Source organism: Hoplias malabaricus, chromosome Y (genome assembly GCF_029633855.1).
Source record: "Hoplias malabaricus isolate fHopMal1 chromosome Y, fHopMal1.hap1, whole genome shotgun sequence".
Taxonomy (NCBI): domain Eukaryota; kingdom Metazoa; phylum Chordata; class Actinopteri; order Characiformes; family Erythrinidae; genus Hoplias; species Hoplias malabaricus.
In genome coordinates this window covers 19,627,643-19,647,020 of record NC_089820.1, presented here as the reverse complement: position 1 = coordinate 19,647,020, position 19,378 = coordinate 19,627,643, and the positions used below count along the sequence as shown (strand labels likewise).

At 41.3% G+C, this 19,378-nt stretch overlaps 1 protein-coding gene across 1 annotated transcript in view; it reads right to left on the bottom strand.

Moving 5' to 3' along the window:
- Window positions 1–2,026: 2,026 nt before the first annotated feature.
- Window positions 2,027–19,378, bottom strand: part of LOC136678376 (myocyte-specific enhancer factor 2C-like) — a 73,373-nt gene continuing 56,021 nt past the window's right edge. Inside the window, exons 5-10 of the mRNA XM_066656422.1 lie at window positions 16,362–16,530; window positions 15,046–15,120; window positions 8,672–8,844; window positions 7,524–7,653; window positions 6,104–6,239; window positions 2,027–5,560 (exon numbers count right to left, since the gene is read on the bottom strand). Of these exons, the coding sequence (XP_066512519.1) occupies window positions 5,200–5,560; window positions 6,104–6,239; window positions 7,524–7,653; window positions 8,672–8,844; window positions 15,046–15,120; window positions 16,362–16,530 (1,044 nt within the window). The 3' untranslated portion in view covers window positions 2,027–5,199. The remainder of the gene's footprint in view (window positions 5,561–6,103; window positions 6,240–7,523; window positions 7,654–8,671; window positions 8,845–15,045; window positions 15,121–16,361; window positions 16,531–19,378) is intronic.

Sequence of the window (19,378 nt, the reverse complement as noted above, 5' to 3'; positions counted from 1 at the left end):
ATACAGCTCTACTTCGCTCCCTGGCCTGGTGTGTGCCCACACACGTGGCAGAGTGTGGGTGGGCAGCGGTGGTCTGACGGCCCCTGTGTGGTCCCTGACCACAGCGTTAGGTTGAAACTGCACAGCTGAACACTTTTGAACAATGATCTTATAGAGATCATCTATTCTATGAGGTTTTGAGGTATTGAGGTGATATATACACACACATGCTTACATAAATATACATATATATAGGACCTCTATGACTGTTTTAAGGAGGAAGTTAGGATAATGCTGTAATGTGCATTACCTAATGTATCTAATGAGTCCCCTCATGATCTGAAGTCAGTTTCTAAAGTTCACAGGTTAACGTCACGGCACCGGACGCTCTTCCTCAGTCAGTGTAGAAAGGTAACGGCGAGCTCTGGCCTGAGGCCTTTCTGCACTCTCCTGTACCTCTTGCTCACGGTGAGTGAGAACACACTCGCTCCTGGAGCTGATGAGTGAAAATTAGAGGCGCGTGTGTTAATACGCATGTTTCTGCTGCTCCCACAGCGACTCTGAGGTTATGAGAGAGATATTAAAAGCAATGGAACGCTGCCAGGGGAAACTTAGAGTGGAATGTGAAGCCACAAGTGTTCACACACATCAGCGTTTGTAGGTAAAGTACACATCCAGCGCACAGGAATATTGTTATTTTGGAGGGCAGAACGTTTTTTAATCCATTTTGGTTTAAGACTTTTTGGAAATTTGTCTGTGATTTTCAGCACTGAACGAAATGAAGCAAAAATCGTCTTGTCTGCACCCTCTGTGAACTGCTAGATTAGCGGTTTCTTGCACATTTCCCCGCAGCTAGTGCTAAGTCATAATAGGTTTAGCTATTTTAGATGTAAAACCATCCATCCATTCATTATCTGTAACCCTTATCCAGTTCAGGGTCACGGTGGGTCCAGAGCCTACCTAGAATCTTTGGGTGCAAGGCAGGAATACACCCTGGAGGGGGCGCTAGTCCTTCACAGGGCAACACACACACACACACACACACTCACACCTATGGTCACTTTTTGAGTCACCAATCAACCTACCAACGTGTGTTTTTGGACTGTGGGAGGAAACTGGAGCACCCGGAGGAAACCCACGCAGACACAGGGAGAACACAGATGTAAAACCCTTGAATCTAAATTGACATTCTGCACCAATAGCAATGTTTATACTCTGGAAAACATTGATGTCTGATGATCACAAAGGGTCTAGAACTTTTTTAAAGTTTAAAAGCTAACCACACAGTGAAGATGGTCTAGAAATAAAAGAGTTCTTTAAAACTTTTACAAAGTTCAGAGTTCATTCACTGATACGGCTCTTTGGGGCTCAGTGAAGCTTTTGCGGCACCTATCATTATGAAGTTAACATTTCAGAATTTGCACAATGTGGTTCTAACTGTGCTGATATATAGCTGTTAGAACAGGGCCTTGCAGGGTCTTTGAGTCTGGAGTAAGCAGTTTTGTAGATTTTGCCACTCCACAAAAACACAAACGCACACTTCCTGTATTTAAAAAATGTATACAACAACCCAGTAAACAGGGAACGTCCCTGGACGTTCAAAAAAGGTCTAAAAGTAGTCTGTCCATCAAGGACACATTTTAAACGTCAATGGACGTCCAAAATCCATCTTAATAAGTTAGTTAAGTGGTGACCAATCGATAACGTCAGTGGACGTCCAAAATGCGTTTTATACAAGTAATTTATTTCGGGACCAATTAATAACGTCAATGGATGTCCAAAATACGTCTAATAGTCGTCTTTTCAACTTTCATTTTCAACCTTAAGAGAACGTTGATTAGACGACAGTCATTACGTTATTTCAACGTTGAATCAACGGCTAAATGTTTACTGGGAAATAATGACTTCAAATGAATGATCTGTTTTCTGTGACTGTGATGTGTGACACCAGTGAGAGGAAGGTTAAAAAAACACCACAAACACAATAAAAGCACTCGGGGGCACCAGTGGTAACTAAGAAAGCCAGTAACTTTACTGAATTCTCTGCAAAATACAAATACCTTTTTTGAATCCCAGCAGGAGAAACGATTTTTTAACCCATACATTAAATTTTCACTACATACAGCTGAATCAAGTCCCTTGAGATACAGAGATGTGTGTTTTCTTTTAATTTAATGACATCTTGTCTTCAAGTGGCGACAAAGTCCAGCTTATGCCGCTGAAAGCCTCTTTCTCCTGGTTTCAAAAAAAAAAAAAATTAAGAAAATAAGAAAAAAAGGAAAAGAAAAAGAATGAAAGAAAAATAGACAGAAAAGAAACAGAAAAAAAACACATTTCCTTTCAACCTTCCATGTGGTAGGTTTGATACAAGCTACATTTGTTACTACAGACTTTTTTTTTTAAGTTTTTATTTGTGTTATTTGTTTTTTTTTTAATTTATTATTTTATTTTAAGGAAAAACAGCAAACCAAAAAGGATGAACCAGGGAGCCATATGTGGACGTTGTGTGGAATTTATAGAACAAACAATGGCATAATATTTCACAACACTGTACACTTGTTGGGTTCCAAGTTTTGTACTTCTTTTTGTTTTTTTTAAATGTTTAAAATCCCGTTTCTTGTCATGACTGGTCGAGTGCTAATTCGAGGTCCTGGGAGGGTGAATATGAGGTACTTGGATTATTGGAAATTACCCAACGCAAATACACGTTTCTCAAACCCAAAGAATATGAATTAGAAAAAAGCCAAAAGAACACTGCTCCATGTCTTTGGTAGAAAAAGATAACAATTGTCCAATCTCTGAATACGAAGGGTTTTGTTAAACGTGAGCTCCAGTGATGTATGTAGAAGAAATGGGGCTAGTGCACCGAATGGCCTTTGATAATGGCACAAATAAGTTAAACACGATCGAGGGTTCACAAAATCAGCCTCGATAAAAACCATGAATCCATGACAGCACGACATATTCATTAGTCAATATAACTTCACTAGTCTCTCATGCTGTTAAATCTTTCAGTGCAATGTCAATCCAAGTGAAAGTATTCATGATTTGTTTGAACGTCATCTGCTTTGGCGTTCACAGATGGTCAGAAGAGTTGTGCTTCTTTTTAAACAAGTGCACATCTGGATAAATATCTTGTGCTCACTGAACGTTAGATAGAAATACGAGGTGAAACTCGGAGACTGTGAACTAGCAAGAAATCCAATCGTCTACCGAACTCAGGATGATGTCACCTGACAATTGGGAGAAATATCCGATTAGAAGGGTGCTTAATTCACATTCTTCACCTGAGTAACATGACACCATTGCTTTACCAAACGACGTGTTCATGAGCACGGCTGGGTGAATAATTGAAGTTGAATCTTAAAAAATTCTGGCTGGGTTTGCCCCTGAAAGATTCTGTCTGGAGCAACAAGAAAAAGAAGAAAAAAGGAAAACATAATAAAAGACAAAACAATGTGCAACTGTACTTATGTAACCTCACACTGAAAAAATGCTATGACCATAATTATTATCATATATATTTATATATTAGAAAGCTATACACAAGCATGTTAATTTCACAGATTTTTTTAAAAAGTATCTTAATATTATTATTCAATATAATTAGAAATACACGTTTAAAAACAAAAACAAAAAAAACTCTACAAAAAAAACCAAACAAACAAAAAAACAAATAAACAAACTGTTGAGCAAAGCAAGGGTTCTCAGATGATGTCATGGCTTAGGTTCGAAAAGCCCAAGGTTAATCCTTCTTTCACAACTATCGTTTTCATAGAAGCAAAGCTATCAAAACACATTCTGGCTTATATAAACTACAAAAAGCCACAAAAATGCTTTGCATTGTATTCCTTTTTATATGAAAATATAAGCAAGTGTATCATACAATTGTTTCTTTTTTCCTGTTTTTTTTTTAATACTGAACATTTAAAGCAAGTCCTAGGTTTCTGTTAAATTTCATCAGAATAAACTAACATGGCTCTTAATTGAAGGTATGGTCCTTTGTCTACTGACGTGTGTCATTCAATCTCGCTATTGGCCCTCAGCAGGAGAGCTGGATTCATCAAAATGATCTGAAAAATTCCTTATCCCTGACTTAAACCTAGGGGCAGTATACCTGTACAATCCTTTGAAAAAACAAAAATTCTTGCATAAAAGCTTTCATTTTGCGCTAAATCTGCAATGTCTGGCAACCTCAACCCTTTCCCCCTTGTCCCTGCCCACTCTCTATGTACAATACGTTGAACCTGCAACATGACATTGTCAATCATAACATACACTTAGCGAGGGAACACTCCGGAGAGAGTGGCGAAGAAAAGTGAATCTGTACACATAGTTTTGATAGAGCAAGTCAAGTGCTAGCCTGCCTCCACCCTCAGCTGTGCTTCTCCCATTGGCTGTATTACGCTGAGGACAGTACTTTTACAAAAAAATAAAGAAAAACAAATCAAGAGTACCTGCCGTTTATTTTTGTTTGTTTGTTGTTGCGTTTGTTACTATGCTTATATTTACCTCTGCACACGTGGGTAAAGACATATTCATGTGCACAATTTATGCACAGTAACACTGCCACCCCTCAAAAATCCTGCTCTCTAGCCCCTACCACACTTTCTCCTACCAACAACCATCGGTTATGTCAATATGTACAGTCGTAATCAAACAATTGGAATGTTTTATTGATTTTCTAAGTAAAAATGAACACAAATCTTCTACAGAAAACACACTTCTGCCTTGTAACCCACAATTGTTGAATTTATCATATTTGTAAAAATATAAAACATAAGATGTGGCCAGTGCCAAAGTTCTTGCACATTATAAATTCTATTTTTCTATGTTAAACTAAGCAAATTAATAGAAACCATGCACTAAAATGTGCAGAAATGCCATTGTTATGTTTCCTGTAGAAGAAAATTCTTTCTTACAAATTCAACAAAACATTTTTCTCCCACGTGTTGTCTTACGTCTGTATGTTTATTGGACACCGCATTTAAAAAAAAACAACAACCAAAAAAACAAAAACAAAGATGACAAAAGCCTTGCAGTTAGATTTCGAGTAATTTTCGAGAAAACACCTCCTCCCTGTTTACATAGTGACCACCGAGAGAGGGGGGGGGGGTGACCACTTGTCAGAAAAAGACAGAAAAAGAGAGTCCGAACGGCGCGGGTGGACTGAGGTCAAGGTCAGGGGCCTGTTGAGGTTTCGGGTGGGGGCGGAGCTTATCATGTGGCCCAGCCCTCGGACAGACGGACTCGTTTGACGGACGGACTGTCGCGCTCATCCATGGGCCGAACCATCCCGAGGGGCGAGTGGAAGTCGGCCCGGTGCTCGTCCCGTTCGCTGCCCTCGTGTGAGCTGCCGCAGCTGCTGAGGCTGTCAGCCGGAGAGCGGCCCGAGTCCTGGCGCGCCTGAGGGGGCGGGGCTCCATGCTGCTGCTGGTGGGGAGGGGGCGGGGCGTAGGCGGGCGTGGCGCTGCTGGAGCGGTCTCTAGGAGGAGAAACAGGTTCGGACTTGATGTGCAGGCTTTGAGTAGAGGGCAGGGAGAGATTTGAACCCTGACATAAGTGAGAGCTAGTGCAATTTCTGTAGGAAGGAAAGGAAACGGAGTGGGGTTACAGAACGTGACGAGTGCCCGAGCACTCATGTACATAACATACAAACGATTTATTATTAACTGGACATCTTAAAGAGTATATTTAGCAAACTGTTCTGTATTTTTAAAAGTCCAAAGCAGGAACTGTTAGTTGTTTGGTCATCGTATGGTGACAGTAAATGGCCTTGGAGCCACAAAAACGTAATTGTGCCTTCTGCCCTCCCCAATACATGAGCTTTTCAAGTCGAATGGGTCAGTGGACAGATCAATTAACACAAAGTTTATCCGTCTCTGATTCAGTTACCATCAGACTGACAGAGATGATATTCATGTGTGTCATTCTCTGTCAGTGCTGTCCTTCCATCAGTTCCTGACTGGGACCTTAAGCAATGACTAACTGCATTAAATCACGACACGATAGGAAGTGCCACATTAAAACTAGCAAATGTGTGAAACAAAGGTGACTGAAAAAAGCTAGCAATGAGAAGTCCTTATCGCATCTTTAACGTGTATACAGATGTGCTCAGGCTCACCCCAGCTGGCCGAGCGCAGAGTGCTGCATGTTCTGGAGGTGTTGCTGCTGCCAGCCACTCATTGAACCCAGGTGCAGGGTGTTGGCACTGTTGAAACCAGATATAGATGACAGGTCGGCACTGCTCAGAGAGTATTCTAGAAAAGGGCAGAGGAAGAAGGTCAGACTGTGCTGAATGAAGCTGGGTGTGTTGACAGTTACCTTAATTGAATCAAGAAAGGTAAAGGAGCAAAAGTCAGTACTAGTTGAAACCTAGTGGCCTGGATGTATCCAAGATATTTTGAAAATGGCCACCGTCACATATGGGACCCGCTGTATGGAGCATAAATTGTTTCATCCCGAAAGTGAAAACACTAAATTAACTGTAAGAAAAGCAACACAAATTAGTGTTTTCACTTTCGGGATGAAACAATTTATGCTCCATACAGCGTGTCCCATATGTGACGGTGGCCATTTTTAAAATATCTTGGATACAGCCAGACCACTAGGTTTCAAAGGCAGAAGAATCACTGGAAAAAAATGTCTGATTGCAGCTTTAAATGAGGCCTATGCTCAATGTTATATCAAAACTTACATTTCTAAAGTAAGGTTAACTTCCCGAAATATTCACCTAGACTTCAGCTGAGGCTCTAGAAATATTCTGCAGAAAGTTACTGCAGAAATACATCTGTAATATGATTTTAAACATAAGGGACTACCTGAAGGGAGGGGGGGGGGGGCTTTTCTATATGTAGCTCTTCACTGTGGATTACACACTTCCCTGAGTGGTTACAAGCTTTTTAAAGTAAACCATAGGCTGCAGCAGTGGTTTGCACCTTGTGGTAAAATGCGAGATGTCATGCTGATGTATTCTTCTCTTTATGACACTTTTTAGCACATTTTTGCCCACATCCTGGAGTATGTTCTTAATCAGTTCATCAGGTTTTCTTCATCTTTTCGCCACTACCCTTTTGTGGTCTGCCAAGTTGTTCACAACTGCTAAGCGCAACAGCGAACACTTGCATCAGGCAACAGAGTCAAAATATTTCTAAACAGTGAATATAGCTAGGTTTTGTTGTACCCACTGCTGGCAGACATGTTTGATGTTGCACACACAGCGTGTATAGTCTCCCTATAAAAGTATTATATATAGAATTGAATAGACAAGGGTTGGCTGGAGGGGAATAGAGTTCCCAGGCATTACACTGTGAAACTGCATTGTCTGGAGGAAAAAAAAAATCCCAGCTATTCAGATTTCTGGCTCCAATCACCAAAGTCAATCAGTGTACATCTCATCGAAACAATCTGATGCTTTTATTTACATCTTAATGAAAGTATTATATAAATGAAATGTTTCAACTTCAAATCCTAAATCTAAAAGCACAGATTCAGAGCAACAGCTACATTCTACACTGGATTCAATACGAATACTGTATACCTACCGGTACCATATGAAGTGGAGATAGCTGAAGGATAGCCACCCATTCCCTGGCCTGGTAGGGTGGGAGTTGCCACAGAGACCACTGGAGTGGCCAATGACTGTGCAGACTGAGAGTTGTTTATTCTCTGGTTCTGTAAGAAAAGAAAAAAAAAACAGAGATGGAGACATATAGATGGAATCAGTCACCCACATAAACTCTCTTTACTCTTCACAGACGGCAAGAGATTGAGCAAACTTGTGAAAAGGAATTAATCACTTGACGTGCAGCACCACTGAACTCTTCCAACCTATCATTTACAACCCCTTGCAGGGTGCTTGGTCTCTATAGCAACCTAGACGGTCTCCAGGGCAACAGGATCAGCAACAACAGGGGGTGGGGCTGTTTCTTTTTTCTTTTTTTTTTTTTTTGCTGAAATGATGACTGATGAGGTAGAAATGCACTCACGTCCTTCATTCTGTGGGCTGAGAAACGCTCGTATAGAGTCCAAGCAGAGACGGAGGGGGTCAAACTGATTTGTCGGAGAACAGCAGAGAGACAAGGGTGTGTTGATGTTAAGCCACCACTAGAAGTCGCTAATGTTCCTTGCAAATATAGATACCGATGTTTACCAGATAAGCTACTGCTTGTCAAAAGTTTGCCATGGGGATTTGCTGATGTTGTTCAGCTATAATAGAGACGGCAGATCCTTGCTTAGTATGGGCGCACTATATATGGTCATCTAAAAAACAAATCAGGGGCTAATCTAACACATAATGACAGCTAGAGGTTGAAGGATGGCCTTTAATGTCTATTAGTCTATGTCAGCAGGTTGAGTGGCAGTCTCACTTACCAGTAGAAGGTCAACATCCTCAGACTGATGGCAGTAAATAGGAGAAGGTAGTAAATGCAGAATTAGTCTCAGTGGCTCAGGGAGCTACTTGTGCTTAACGCTAAATCGAGCCCGAGTATGTCGGCTGAATCTAAGGGCCGGAACTACCTATTTAAAGTGGGTAAGACGGTTTCTACTTAAAGCTAGGAGACTAACACGAAGGCTCGAGAGAAGAGAAGAAGGAAGGAGATGGCAAAAGCAAGACGATTAAGAATAGTACAAGACAGAAGAGAAACCATGCTCCTCTCAGTCAGGAAACAAACTAGTACCCGCCACTTACAATGGAGGGCATGTTGCTCTTGGCTCCAGGTGGGATGAGCACGCGCAGGTCAGGCTTGCGGCTGTTCATGCCCAGGTTCATGGGCGGTGGAGACTTGGCCTGCATGTTCTTATTCATCCCTCCTGAGGACACCAGCAATCCGGGAGAGTTACGGTGGTTTCCGTAGCCATTTCCTATCGAGGAGAGACAGAAAGAGAGCGAGGGAGTCAGATACTCTCGTACACTGCCAAATATTGCACATCAAGCTTTCACCGTACCACAGATTTTAACCAGGCTCCATTTGACCTGCTCCTTTCAACCAAAAGGTGCCAATTTCCAAGTCATCTGCTATAAAGCAGCCATTCAGACTTGTCTTTGACACGTTGCTTTATTTCAGATTCCTTTCACCACACAAGCCCATTAAAGCTAAGTCTGATGCGTTACGCCACATTGAAACCATCTTCAATCTTCTTTCACCACAAACGTGAGCTTTCACCTCAGTGCTGCATGATTTTGCGTAGCCTTTGCCAAAGCTAAGCAGTCATTTATGTGGAGCAAGACCTCACTAAACACACCCTCTCATTCAGCTCTTTTAGGAAACAACAGAGAATTAGCACAAAGCACATTTCTTAGTCAGTAGTTAGTGTTTAGGGCCAGTTAAGTTACAACTTATGGCCAGGGAAAGGAAGCAGAGGTTTGGTATTGTTTTAAATACTATTAGGTTTATTGTTTTTTTTTTGTTTTAAAACTATATAAATGTGTGGTCAAGTCTTAGCATGACCTCATGTTTAAATTCAGATTCTTATAACAAAACAAATCTAGAATAAACTTGCTTCAGTTGTGATTTACTGGTACCACTTCTGACAAATCCTGTCTCCATAATGCTTTATAATAGGTGCATTTATGAGGTGTTATATGACATCTATGATACCTCGTAAAGTCTGGCCTGTGTAATTATGATTACATAAACACTTAAGAGTACATGATTCATAAAACCCGGCTTCAAAATGCAGTATAATATCCTTTGATGAGACCACTGTGAACACCGTAACACACTGTAACAAGGTTCTACTAAGTTCATATGAACGTATACTGTTCATTCTGTTATGCAACTTGACTTTGTGAAATCGTATACTCACTTTTGCCTCCTAAAGTGTTATGTGTGTAATTATATCCTCTTTGGAACGATTATGCAGGTTCATGACAGACATTTGTTGGCATGATGTATGACAAATAACACATTAAATAAGCATTTATGAAGAATTATCAAAAGAAGATTGGTAGGAATGTTAACAAAACTATTTTTAGTTTAGGATTAAGGTAAACCTGCATATGGTAAAACCTGTCATTTGCTTTTCCATGCAACACGAAAAAGAAGAATGCAAAGCTAAAGCACAGTTACAAACACTTATCTCTGATGTGCTGTAATTAATACATTTGCAGCTCCATCTGCATTAGCAGCCATCTGTTAGTGTAATCCAAAGGCACGTAGCAATCTAACACTTGAAAGTTGACGTTTGTTCATGAGTTGAGGTTAAACGGGTTAAAATGCTACTAGAGTCTGTCTCTCTACAGTACAGTGGGACTGTGATGTCTGACTTACACCTCGTGAATATTTCTCTTCTGCATAACCCCTGATATCTCTCACCTTAGCAGCCAATTTTTCCCATCAGCTATCTTTAGAGAAGTCAAGAACTGATGATAGAGGTGAGTCTCACTTGTTCCTTCTGTGGTTTTGTGGTAAAGAGGCAGGTGTTTAGTGAATAGAGGAGACAGGGGAATTTATTAATACTTGGTGCTCATTGGCTGAAATGGGTTTGATTATTGAATATCAGTGGACATTACACATTTAAATATGTTCTTTTTGTTTTTGCTTGCGTAAAAAAGATAGTGGACCTTATTTTGGAATTGTCTGACGTTGGTTCCAGAAATAGAAATGGTTCTCCTCTTATGTAGATATAAAAACTTACCTACGTCCCTTTCATTACCACAATGTCCGCCTTAATTTGAAAGGAAATTATTGCATTTTTTGCTTACAAAATTCATAACAACAGACATAAATAAGGGACTACAGCATTTATTCCAGTATACCGTCAGAAAAACTGTCACTGTGTTAGCAACATATTCATACTTTTATTTTGGGAACGTAATTGTAGCTTATTCTCCAGGACTTTATATCATGTTCTTATATTTTACACAGTTATTTAATGACAGATTACAAACATACACCTCTGCTTCTGGAGAAGAGAGTGCAATGTACCTTTCGGGAACAACACTGGACTTTAACACCACTGTTGTACTTTTAAGGGTACATTTACACTGTGCGTACAATTAGTGACCAATAATGTACCTTTACCGTATCTCTTTTTTCTGAGAGTATAGGATACCAAATTATACACTAAAAAAAGTGGCCAAGCAACTAACTTTGGTCCCTTTGGAAAAAGCTTTTTAAAGGCTTAAAGTAGCCCTAACATTTATATCAAATATTTACTTTGTGTGAACTCATTTTTAGTTTTTTGTTTTGGAACCAAATGCTTTTCCGTTCTAAAAATGCTGAAAGAACCCATTGTGGCAGTTTTGTGAAGAGTGTACTGTGAGAATTTTTGATCAACTTTATCTTCTGTCTTTGCAGATATCTCAGTTTGTATTAAGTCTATTAGAAAGGAAGGCTAGCACTGACATTTTCTGTTGCCCTGCAGGCATTCTCTATGAATGACAAAACCTGTTAAGTCCTAAAAATGGGCAATCAAGGATAAGTACATGTGCATCTCTGTGGGTTTGACCAGCAGAGACCAAAGAATGAATCAGGCTGGCAATCTACATTCCTAATCCACGAGTGCTAGCCCCAACTTCACAGACTCCATCAAACCCAGAGGGGTACGTTACAGTGGGAAAGAGCGAGAGAAGTATGGTGTCTTTGTTTCTTTCCACAGCCCACTTTATTTCTTTGAGGGTTAAAACATGAAGCGTTGTACACTCGCTGCCACTTAAAAGAGGGGCAGGAATTATACGTTAGACATAAATGAACTTCCTAATCATATGCTGAGGGGGAAAACGAGACGCAGATGTTGTCCTCGGCAATTTCTCCCCGGTGATCTTTCTTTAATTTGAAGGCAACGGTTTTTGTTGTTTTGAAATGAAAAGTCTTGAAAGCGCAATTTGTATGATTCGAGGAAAATGAGGGGGGAGAGGCAGGCTGGGAACTAGGAGATTGTGAGGGAGTGTGACTCTCTGTGCATGTGTGTGTGAGTGTGTGCTATTTGCGATGATGTATTTCCTGCCTCCTCTTCATACACAGTGAAGTATAGGCTGCTAGCAGCTGGCTCCGGTACTTTTCTGAACACTTGAAGGCTCAACAACCACACATCATTGTTGAGGGTTCAGAGAGATAGAGAGAGAGAGAAAGAAAGAAGAAAACGCATCTCCTTCGCCCCTCAAAAACATTTATTCATCCTAACTTTTTCTATCAAGAAACTAGGCCGATGCTTTAGGTTTCAAAGACTACCTCCACGATTTCAAATATTTTGGGTTTAAAGCTCTGCACTGTGGGTCGGCCCTGTAAACACACCCACCCTAAGAACCTAAGCTCTCGAACGCTGACACTCGCTGAACAAAAAAGTCATCGTTTAGTTCCACTGTGAGTTTGAGTGCTCTACCCTGTCGGTTTTCACTCTGATCTGTCCTGGTCGTCATGGAGACATGGTAGATTTCACAATGTGCAAGAGGTTAAAATTAAGGACAACACTTATACCAAGAAATCATGAAATGGATGAAATATTCTAAGTCGACTTCCTTCCGTGTCATTTTTTTCCCCTAAATCTGGTTCAGATGCTTTTCCAGTGGCTGGGGAAGTGACACTTGAAGGCGAAAACTATTTGCTACAAGTGACAGTTGTGCAGACTATGTACACACAACAGTGGCACAGGCATCATATTAGCACACAGAATGTGATAACTGGAAATGACACTGTGAACAGAATATGATTTAAGCATTGAGCTTATCAAACGAGTCTTGTTTATTACCTCTGAGCGTATCTACTGACCATTCTTCATTTCCGTTAAATACCCCATGCTTCAAAGTGTTTTGTTGCTTTGTAACTAAACGACAGGCTTCTGTCATCCTCTCTTTTTCTGTCTTTTTCTCCATTTCATTCTCCCTCACAACAGTTAGTGCCCAAGGGCCTCCCGTTTCACTCACAATGGGGAAGTGCTAAAATTACAGCTGGCCATATACCAGCAGTCCCCTCCACTCACATGAAAATGCCTGATGTGTACGTTTGATAAAAAACCCAAGGCTATTTCTGAGCCTTCACAGAAGACGCCTAACTGTAAACGCACTTGGCCTGGGTTTCCGTGTAAAGGCTACAAGGGGCTAGCGTATGCACCAGCACGGTTATACGCACTCTGTGGACAGTGTCTCTGATTCCTTGTCATGGTGAAAAAGCTATGCTGGATCCGGTTTCTGGACCCTGTGCTGCTGAGCCTGAGGCTTTGGGCCACGGCCCGAGTTTACTAACGGAAATAATGCTACATGAGCTCAAAGGCTAACAGAATAAACAGTATTTAACCAGCCATGGGTTTGGCTGTTGGTATATTTAAGAAGTGACATGGGGTCTTTTCCAAATTCTAAAACACACAAGCCGCCTCTTGCATGTCTAATTTACATGTGACACTGTGTAATACACACACACACAAACTGTGTTCTAAGGAGAAACTGTGGTTGTCTGAGAATGCTGCAGTTTTCTGGCACATAAATAACCAACTGAATGGAAAACGATCGAGTCATATTAAACATACTGTTTGCCAAAGCCTGGAACACGAGGTATTGTGCTATTTTCCAAACGAGTTATGATTAAGACTCTGTTGTGTTATTCATCATTTACTGTAATGTCATTTCAGCCACTTAGTGTGTCTGTTCTTTGAGGGGAGGTTTTTTTCTGGAACAGCTGGCATGCCATGCTAAAAAAAAAAAAAACAAAAAAAACACCCCTCAGTCATGACTAAGAACGATTTCAAGTAAAAAGCCTGAATATTCTCGTCTCCCTTTACGTTTGGGACACGAATCTGAAAGACGATTGAATGGCCCGTCTTTGAGTGCCCCGTGACTCTTCAAGGCTGTTGTTTCCAGTGGGACGTCCTGCATTAAGTTCACACTGCATCCTCTGTTCAGCCTCAGCGACACAATGGCCGCATTGGACGGCTGCGGGCTTTGAGCGTGGACGGAAGGGCCGCTGCCATAAGTGGTACTTTTGTATGTGACGGACAGTAAAGAGACGGGGTTAGACAGAGGGACCTCGGCCTCACCCCTCTCCATGGCCCCGAGGGCACTGCAGGGCCAGACGAGGTTAGCCAGCTGTGCTAGAGCGAGCCCCATGCCAGTTTCCAAGAAGCTACTGTCCTGATTTTTATATAGAAGCTTTGCCTCTCTGCTGACCACTGCTGAGTGGTTCAGACAGACATACATAGACACACAAGCACACGTGCGTACACATATGCATACATAAGCTGTCTCCAAGGCGACCGCAAGTCAAAGGCCTAGTCTGTGCCTGCATGCACTATAACTTTCCCTTTCAAGTGGATTAAACACACACATGCGTACACACATTCCGAAAGCTATTTACGGGCTAGTTAAAGAAAAAAAAAATCCAAACACACACTTCCTTGCGCTCCAAACATATGCAAGCATTTATCCTATAGAAGAACAAGTACTAAAGTAGCCAAACACAAACAGGCCTGATGAAGCGAAAGCTTGGTGTGTTGCTGTGTTCCGTTTGGATCAGATGCTTGGAGGTAAAGCAAACAAACACGGCTGAGGGGTCAAACAAAGGCAAAGCCAAGTCATAATGCTGTTTACTCTTTTTACAAATACTACCGGTATTTACGACACTCGCTGCAAAGACTAAATGTTCTTTGAGCGCTCTGGAAAACACGTTGTGTGTACGCAAGGCTTAGCCAAACCTCAGATGACATACTGAGGCAAACTGTTTTCATTGCAATGCACCCATCAAGCTTCATGCATAATGTCCTGTTGTAATTGTTATTTGTCTGGACAAAATGGCTTGAGTATTGAAAATAGTTTTCATTAACGTACATTAACATTTATTACACTGTAATTTCTATGTATAACACCAAACGACAAGTATATCCCATTTTGACTGTGGCTGCTGATATTTATATTTTAGTTTTTGGTGTTTATTCTGCATTTACATTTGTTCTAGCCTTTTCACTGAAAAGTTTAAATGAAAGTTAATGACTACAATCTGCAAGAAAATGCTTAGAGCGTTAACACAGCCACAGCTTTTTTTTGTATCTTTTTTTCTTTTTGCTCTCCGTGGTGTGTTTAAGCTGGAAGAGAACGTGTGAGTGTGTAAGAGACGTGAACAAGAGGGAACATACTGTAGTACGTTGGGATGCCATCCTTACCAGCACTGGTGCCCGGGCCTGTGGTCAAATCGGCCCCCATAAGACCACCTGGAACAGAGGGGGAGACAGCGAGAAAGAGCATGAGGAGATGTTTCAATCACCTCATTGCACTTGACGTTCATATCCTACCACAAAAACCTTCCTTCGAACCTGTCACATCATTTATTTAGCTTCTACCAACCACGACCATCTCCCACCGTCTAGGCCCACATCCTAGAGTGTGTTTGTATGTGTGTGTTTGTGTGTGTGTGAGAGCAAGCGGGACAGGCCAACTGAGGTGACAAAAAAGTTTGTACACAAATGAATAAGACAGCACCCTTTTCTTTTTCTTTTTTTTCTTTAGGGGCGCGGGTGTTTGTGAGTATGTGTGTGTGTGTGGGGGGGGGAGGGGGGCGGTGGTGGTGGACAGCCTGCGGCCAGAGAGGCCAGGCCTCAGCGTCCAAGAAAAATGACACATTTTTATTTTTAAGCCGGCAGCGCAGCGGTTGTGGTCAGGCAGATTGCGCGGGGCTGGGCCAAAGCTCATATTTAGCCAGCGCTCCTGTAATGGGCGGCTGATTGCATGGGGAAAGCATGGCTGCTAATGACAGGGCTGAGGGGGAGAGCCCCTAGCTTACCAAGCCAGAGACTTGGACAACAATAACAAACTGGGGATGGGGCTGGACCATATGACTGCGTTTAATCAGGGGCTATCTGTAACATATAGACAACACATGGCATTGCACGAAGGCCAGAGGGAAGTGATTTGTAATGTCAGAAGCTATGTACGTCAGCTTATGAGATATTCTTCTATTTTGAGTGACTATTGTGCAGTTACCAACAGTGATAACAAAAGCAAGGCATTACAATATTGCACTTGACAGAAGCAAGCAGAAAACCGTTGTCAAAAATTAAGACATCTATATCTATAACTCATAATTCATAAGAGAAAAGTCTATTTTATTGAATAGGATGAAAGTTATTAGCATATCGTCACTGTCCAATGAAAAACACGTATCTGCGTTTTTGTCAAAGTTTGGTTTTATACATCATTTGGACACAACCAATAGAAATGACTGGGTTTTTATTCCCATGTGTTTTCATTTGTTTAAAACTCTCCCAAAGAACGTAGATCAAATGTAAATATACTCAACATTTTAAATCCAAAATCACAATAATAACTCGCCACATATTAAAGTTCTAAACTTATAAAGCTGTTACTGTTGCATTTGAAAGAGGTCGTTACAGTTGTGAAAGCCTGCCACATTCACACCCATAAAGGACATCTCACTGATGCTTGAGGATGTTACCTGCACTAGGAGGTCTGTGTGTGACTCCAGGAGACATGCTATTCCTCTGTAGGCTGTGGTGAGCCAGTGGGACCAGGTTGTGGTTTCCGAGGGAACCCCCTGGGTGGCTGTAGATCTGGTTGCTCACAGGGATGGACACGGGCATCTCGTAGTTGGAGGGGGGCACGGCCTGGTGGAGAAGAGAGAGACGGAACGTATAGAAAGGCAACAGTCAATAAACGAACGCAAATAGAACCTCCATAACTTTTAATGCAAGAGAATGAGAAGGTTCTTCACAGTCAAACGTCTCTTTTGCAAAAAACATTTTCCAAAAACTTTCCAAAGGACCCTCTGAGTGTACATTGGAAAATGTACTGCAATGAAATTAGTTACTTCCAATGTTTCTACATACAATATCAGCACAAAGTGGTGTACACGTTAGGTCTTTGTTAAATATCCAATAGCATGTCGTTTCAAAGTTTTAAATGAGACCCTCTTGTTCTCGCCATCGTTACCTAACAACAACAATTCATCACAGAGAAGTGTACTATATGAAAGATATAGAGAGACACATAGAAGTAGAGACAGAGGTAGAAGCATGATCTTCTCTCATTCCCCATGTCACTCTAGGAGAGAGGCTTAACCTTGAGGAGCGGTGGCAAGTGAGCTCTTCCTCCCCCATGTTGTTTCGTAAGGAGAAAATAGCCCCCTAATTGTAGCCATGTGTCCTAAGGGTCCATAAGTGCTCATCTGGGGGAGCATCAGCCGGCAGAAACCGGAGACGAGTCCCTCCCTCTCTCTCTTGCTTTCACTCACTGTCTGTCTGTCTGTCTCTCTCTCTCTCTCTCTGCCCGCAAGGCCGTAGCAATCACTTGCACAGAGCTAGGCAAATATTTTTGTTCTGTGTTGAAGGTCTCTGAGAACGAGAGCTCCTCTTTCCCTCGTGTGTTCAGTTTTTGCTTTCTTTCTTCTTCGCCTCTTTCCTCCGCCTAAAGGTGTGCCCTCCCATGATTTCCACAAAAATCCCAAACACAGTGTTCACGTTTTTAGGGATCTTGAATAACCCTTTGTTTTGCAACTAAATTTATCTACCACTCCACCCCGAGTCCTATCATTTCTCCTCTTCTGTGTTTTCTAGATCAGGCGTAGGGTCAGCTTTTTTTTCCCTCTGTCTTTTCTCTCTCTCCCTCTCTCTCTCTCTCTCTGTCTGGCTCGGTCTCTCTCTCTCTGTCTCTCCCCTGCAGGGTGTTATTTGTGTGGTGCCATCCTTCCTGTTCTGCTCTGTAACTCAGAGAGCGTGGCCCATGGTGACCGCAAGCCAAACTGCCACCATGACCAACACAATGGTCGACTCATCCCTGACCCTGACCCCACCCTAGATCATTCGGTTACTGTGGGTTCTACCATAGCCAGAGAACTTATTTTTGTTCTTTTGTTGCATTCACTCACTACCAGGTACAGACGTGTTTGGAGCCGGACGGATGAAGCGAAAACAATTTGTTCTTAGCAAAATTTCTTATATGTCAAAATATGTCTTCTGTGTTGTAGAATTGATTTGTTATTAGACACACAGTAGTGTGCACAAACAACACCATTATCCATTATGCCATTTGTTATTTATCCATCCATCCATCCATTCATCATGTGTTCATTCACTCATTCATCTTCTGTATTTGCTTCATCTTTGTCAGCAGTAGATTCTACCACAAAACTCAAGAAATATTTCTAGTTAAAAAAAATAAATTAAACAAATAAAATTAAATAAATAAAATAATTAAACACCCCAACAGTGTTTAGAAATTAATAAAGCGTATACAAAGGCACTAATAACAACCACACAATTCCTGTCACATCACCATTAATGTCCCTTAAAAACTAAATAAAGTACAGATCATGAAAACCAAGACGGATTTCTTAGACTGAACTGTATATATGACCCTGTGTTTTTCTGGAAATGCTGGTAGCTTTAAAATAAAACGTAGATTGGACACATCAGTCTGTCTCATATTTTAACCAATATAAACATAATCAGAAGCTACCAACATACACATCAAAATCTTCAGTGACTCCTCTTGACCAACATGGCATATGTGTTCTCTCCAGCAGCGCTGCATTCAAAAGCGTAATGTATTGAATGGTACATGTTTGAAATGTACATGTATATAATTTCCATATGTAAGATATATATATCACATCAGCACGAGTACTGTCAATAATGTGTAATTCACTGGAAATTCTGTACACAAATTCAACTCATCACTCTTTTCCATGAGGGTGTGTTGTAGTGTTTGTTTTGTGTGTGTGTGTACATGTTTGCAAGGCAGTGGTTGTTTTGTGGTGTGCTGTTTTTATGCAAGTTATTTCAGACCCAAGGACTTCAACAAGCACACTCTTTTAACAAGCAGACTTTGGTGAGAAGGGGAAAGAAAGCCATGCAGATTTCAAAGTGTGACATTATACCATTAATCATAACTCAATTGTAGAGTCCATCTTTGGCCAAGAGGAATTAAAAAAAAATCCTGTATATTTCATGGGAAATATAAAACACAAAACTATTTGCAATTGCTGACAGCAGTCTCTCCACCCACATTTCTCAGAACTGGGGATCATTTGTCTCTTCAATTAAAAAAGAAAGTAAAGTAAAAAGAAAGAAGAAACCCTTTAATCACACAAAACTCACAAAAAAGCCATCTTCTAATCAGCTTAGTTAGCAGCATGCTAGCTCATGAAGGTAATTGTGAGCTGAATTCCAAGCCTTCACTTCAAGCCACTAGCGTTTAGTTTGCTCTGAGAGAGGGGTTAGTGCTATGCTAGCACGTCTGAATGGCTGTTAGCTCTCGCATGGCCTCCTCAGCAGCTGCCGTACTTACAGGGATCTTATGAGTCTTGATCATATGATCAAACTCTTCGTTAATCTGTTTGTATTTCTCCTCCGTTCGGGGAGTGAGTGCGAGAGCAGACTCGAGCTCCGGGCTCTCGCCGCCTTTGTTCTCCTTCTTGCTCAATGCCTGAAGGCCATAGAGAATAAAGAGAGAGGG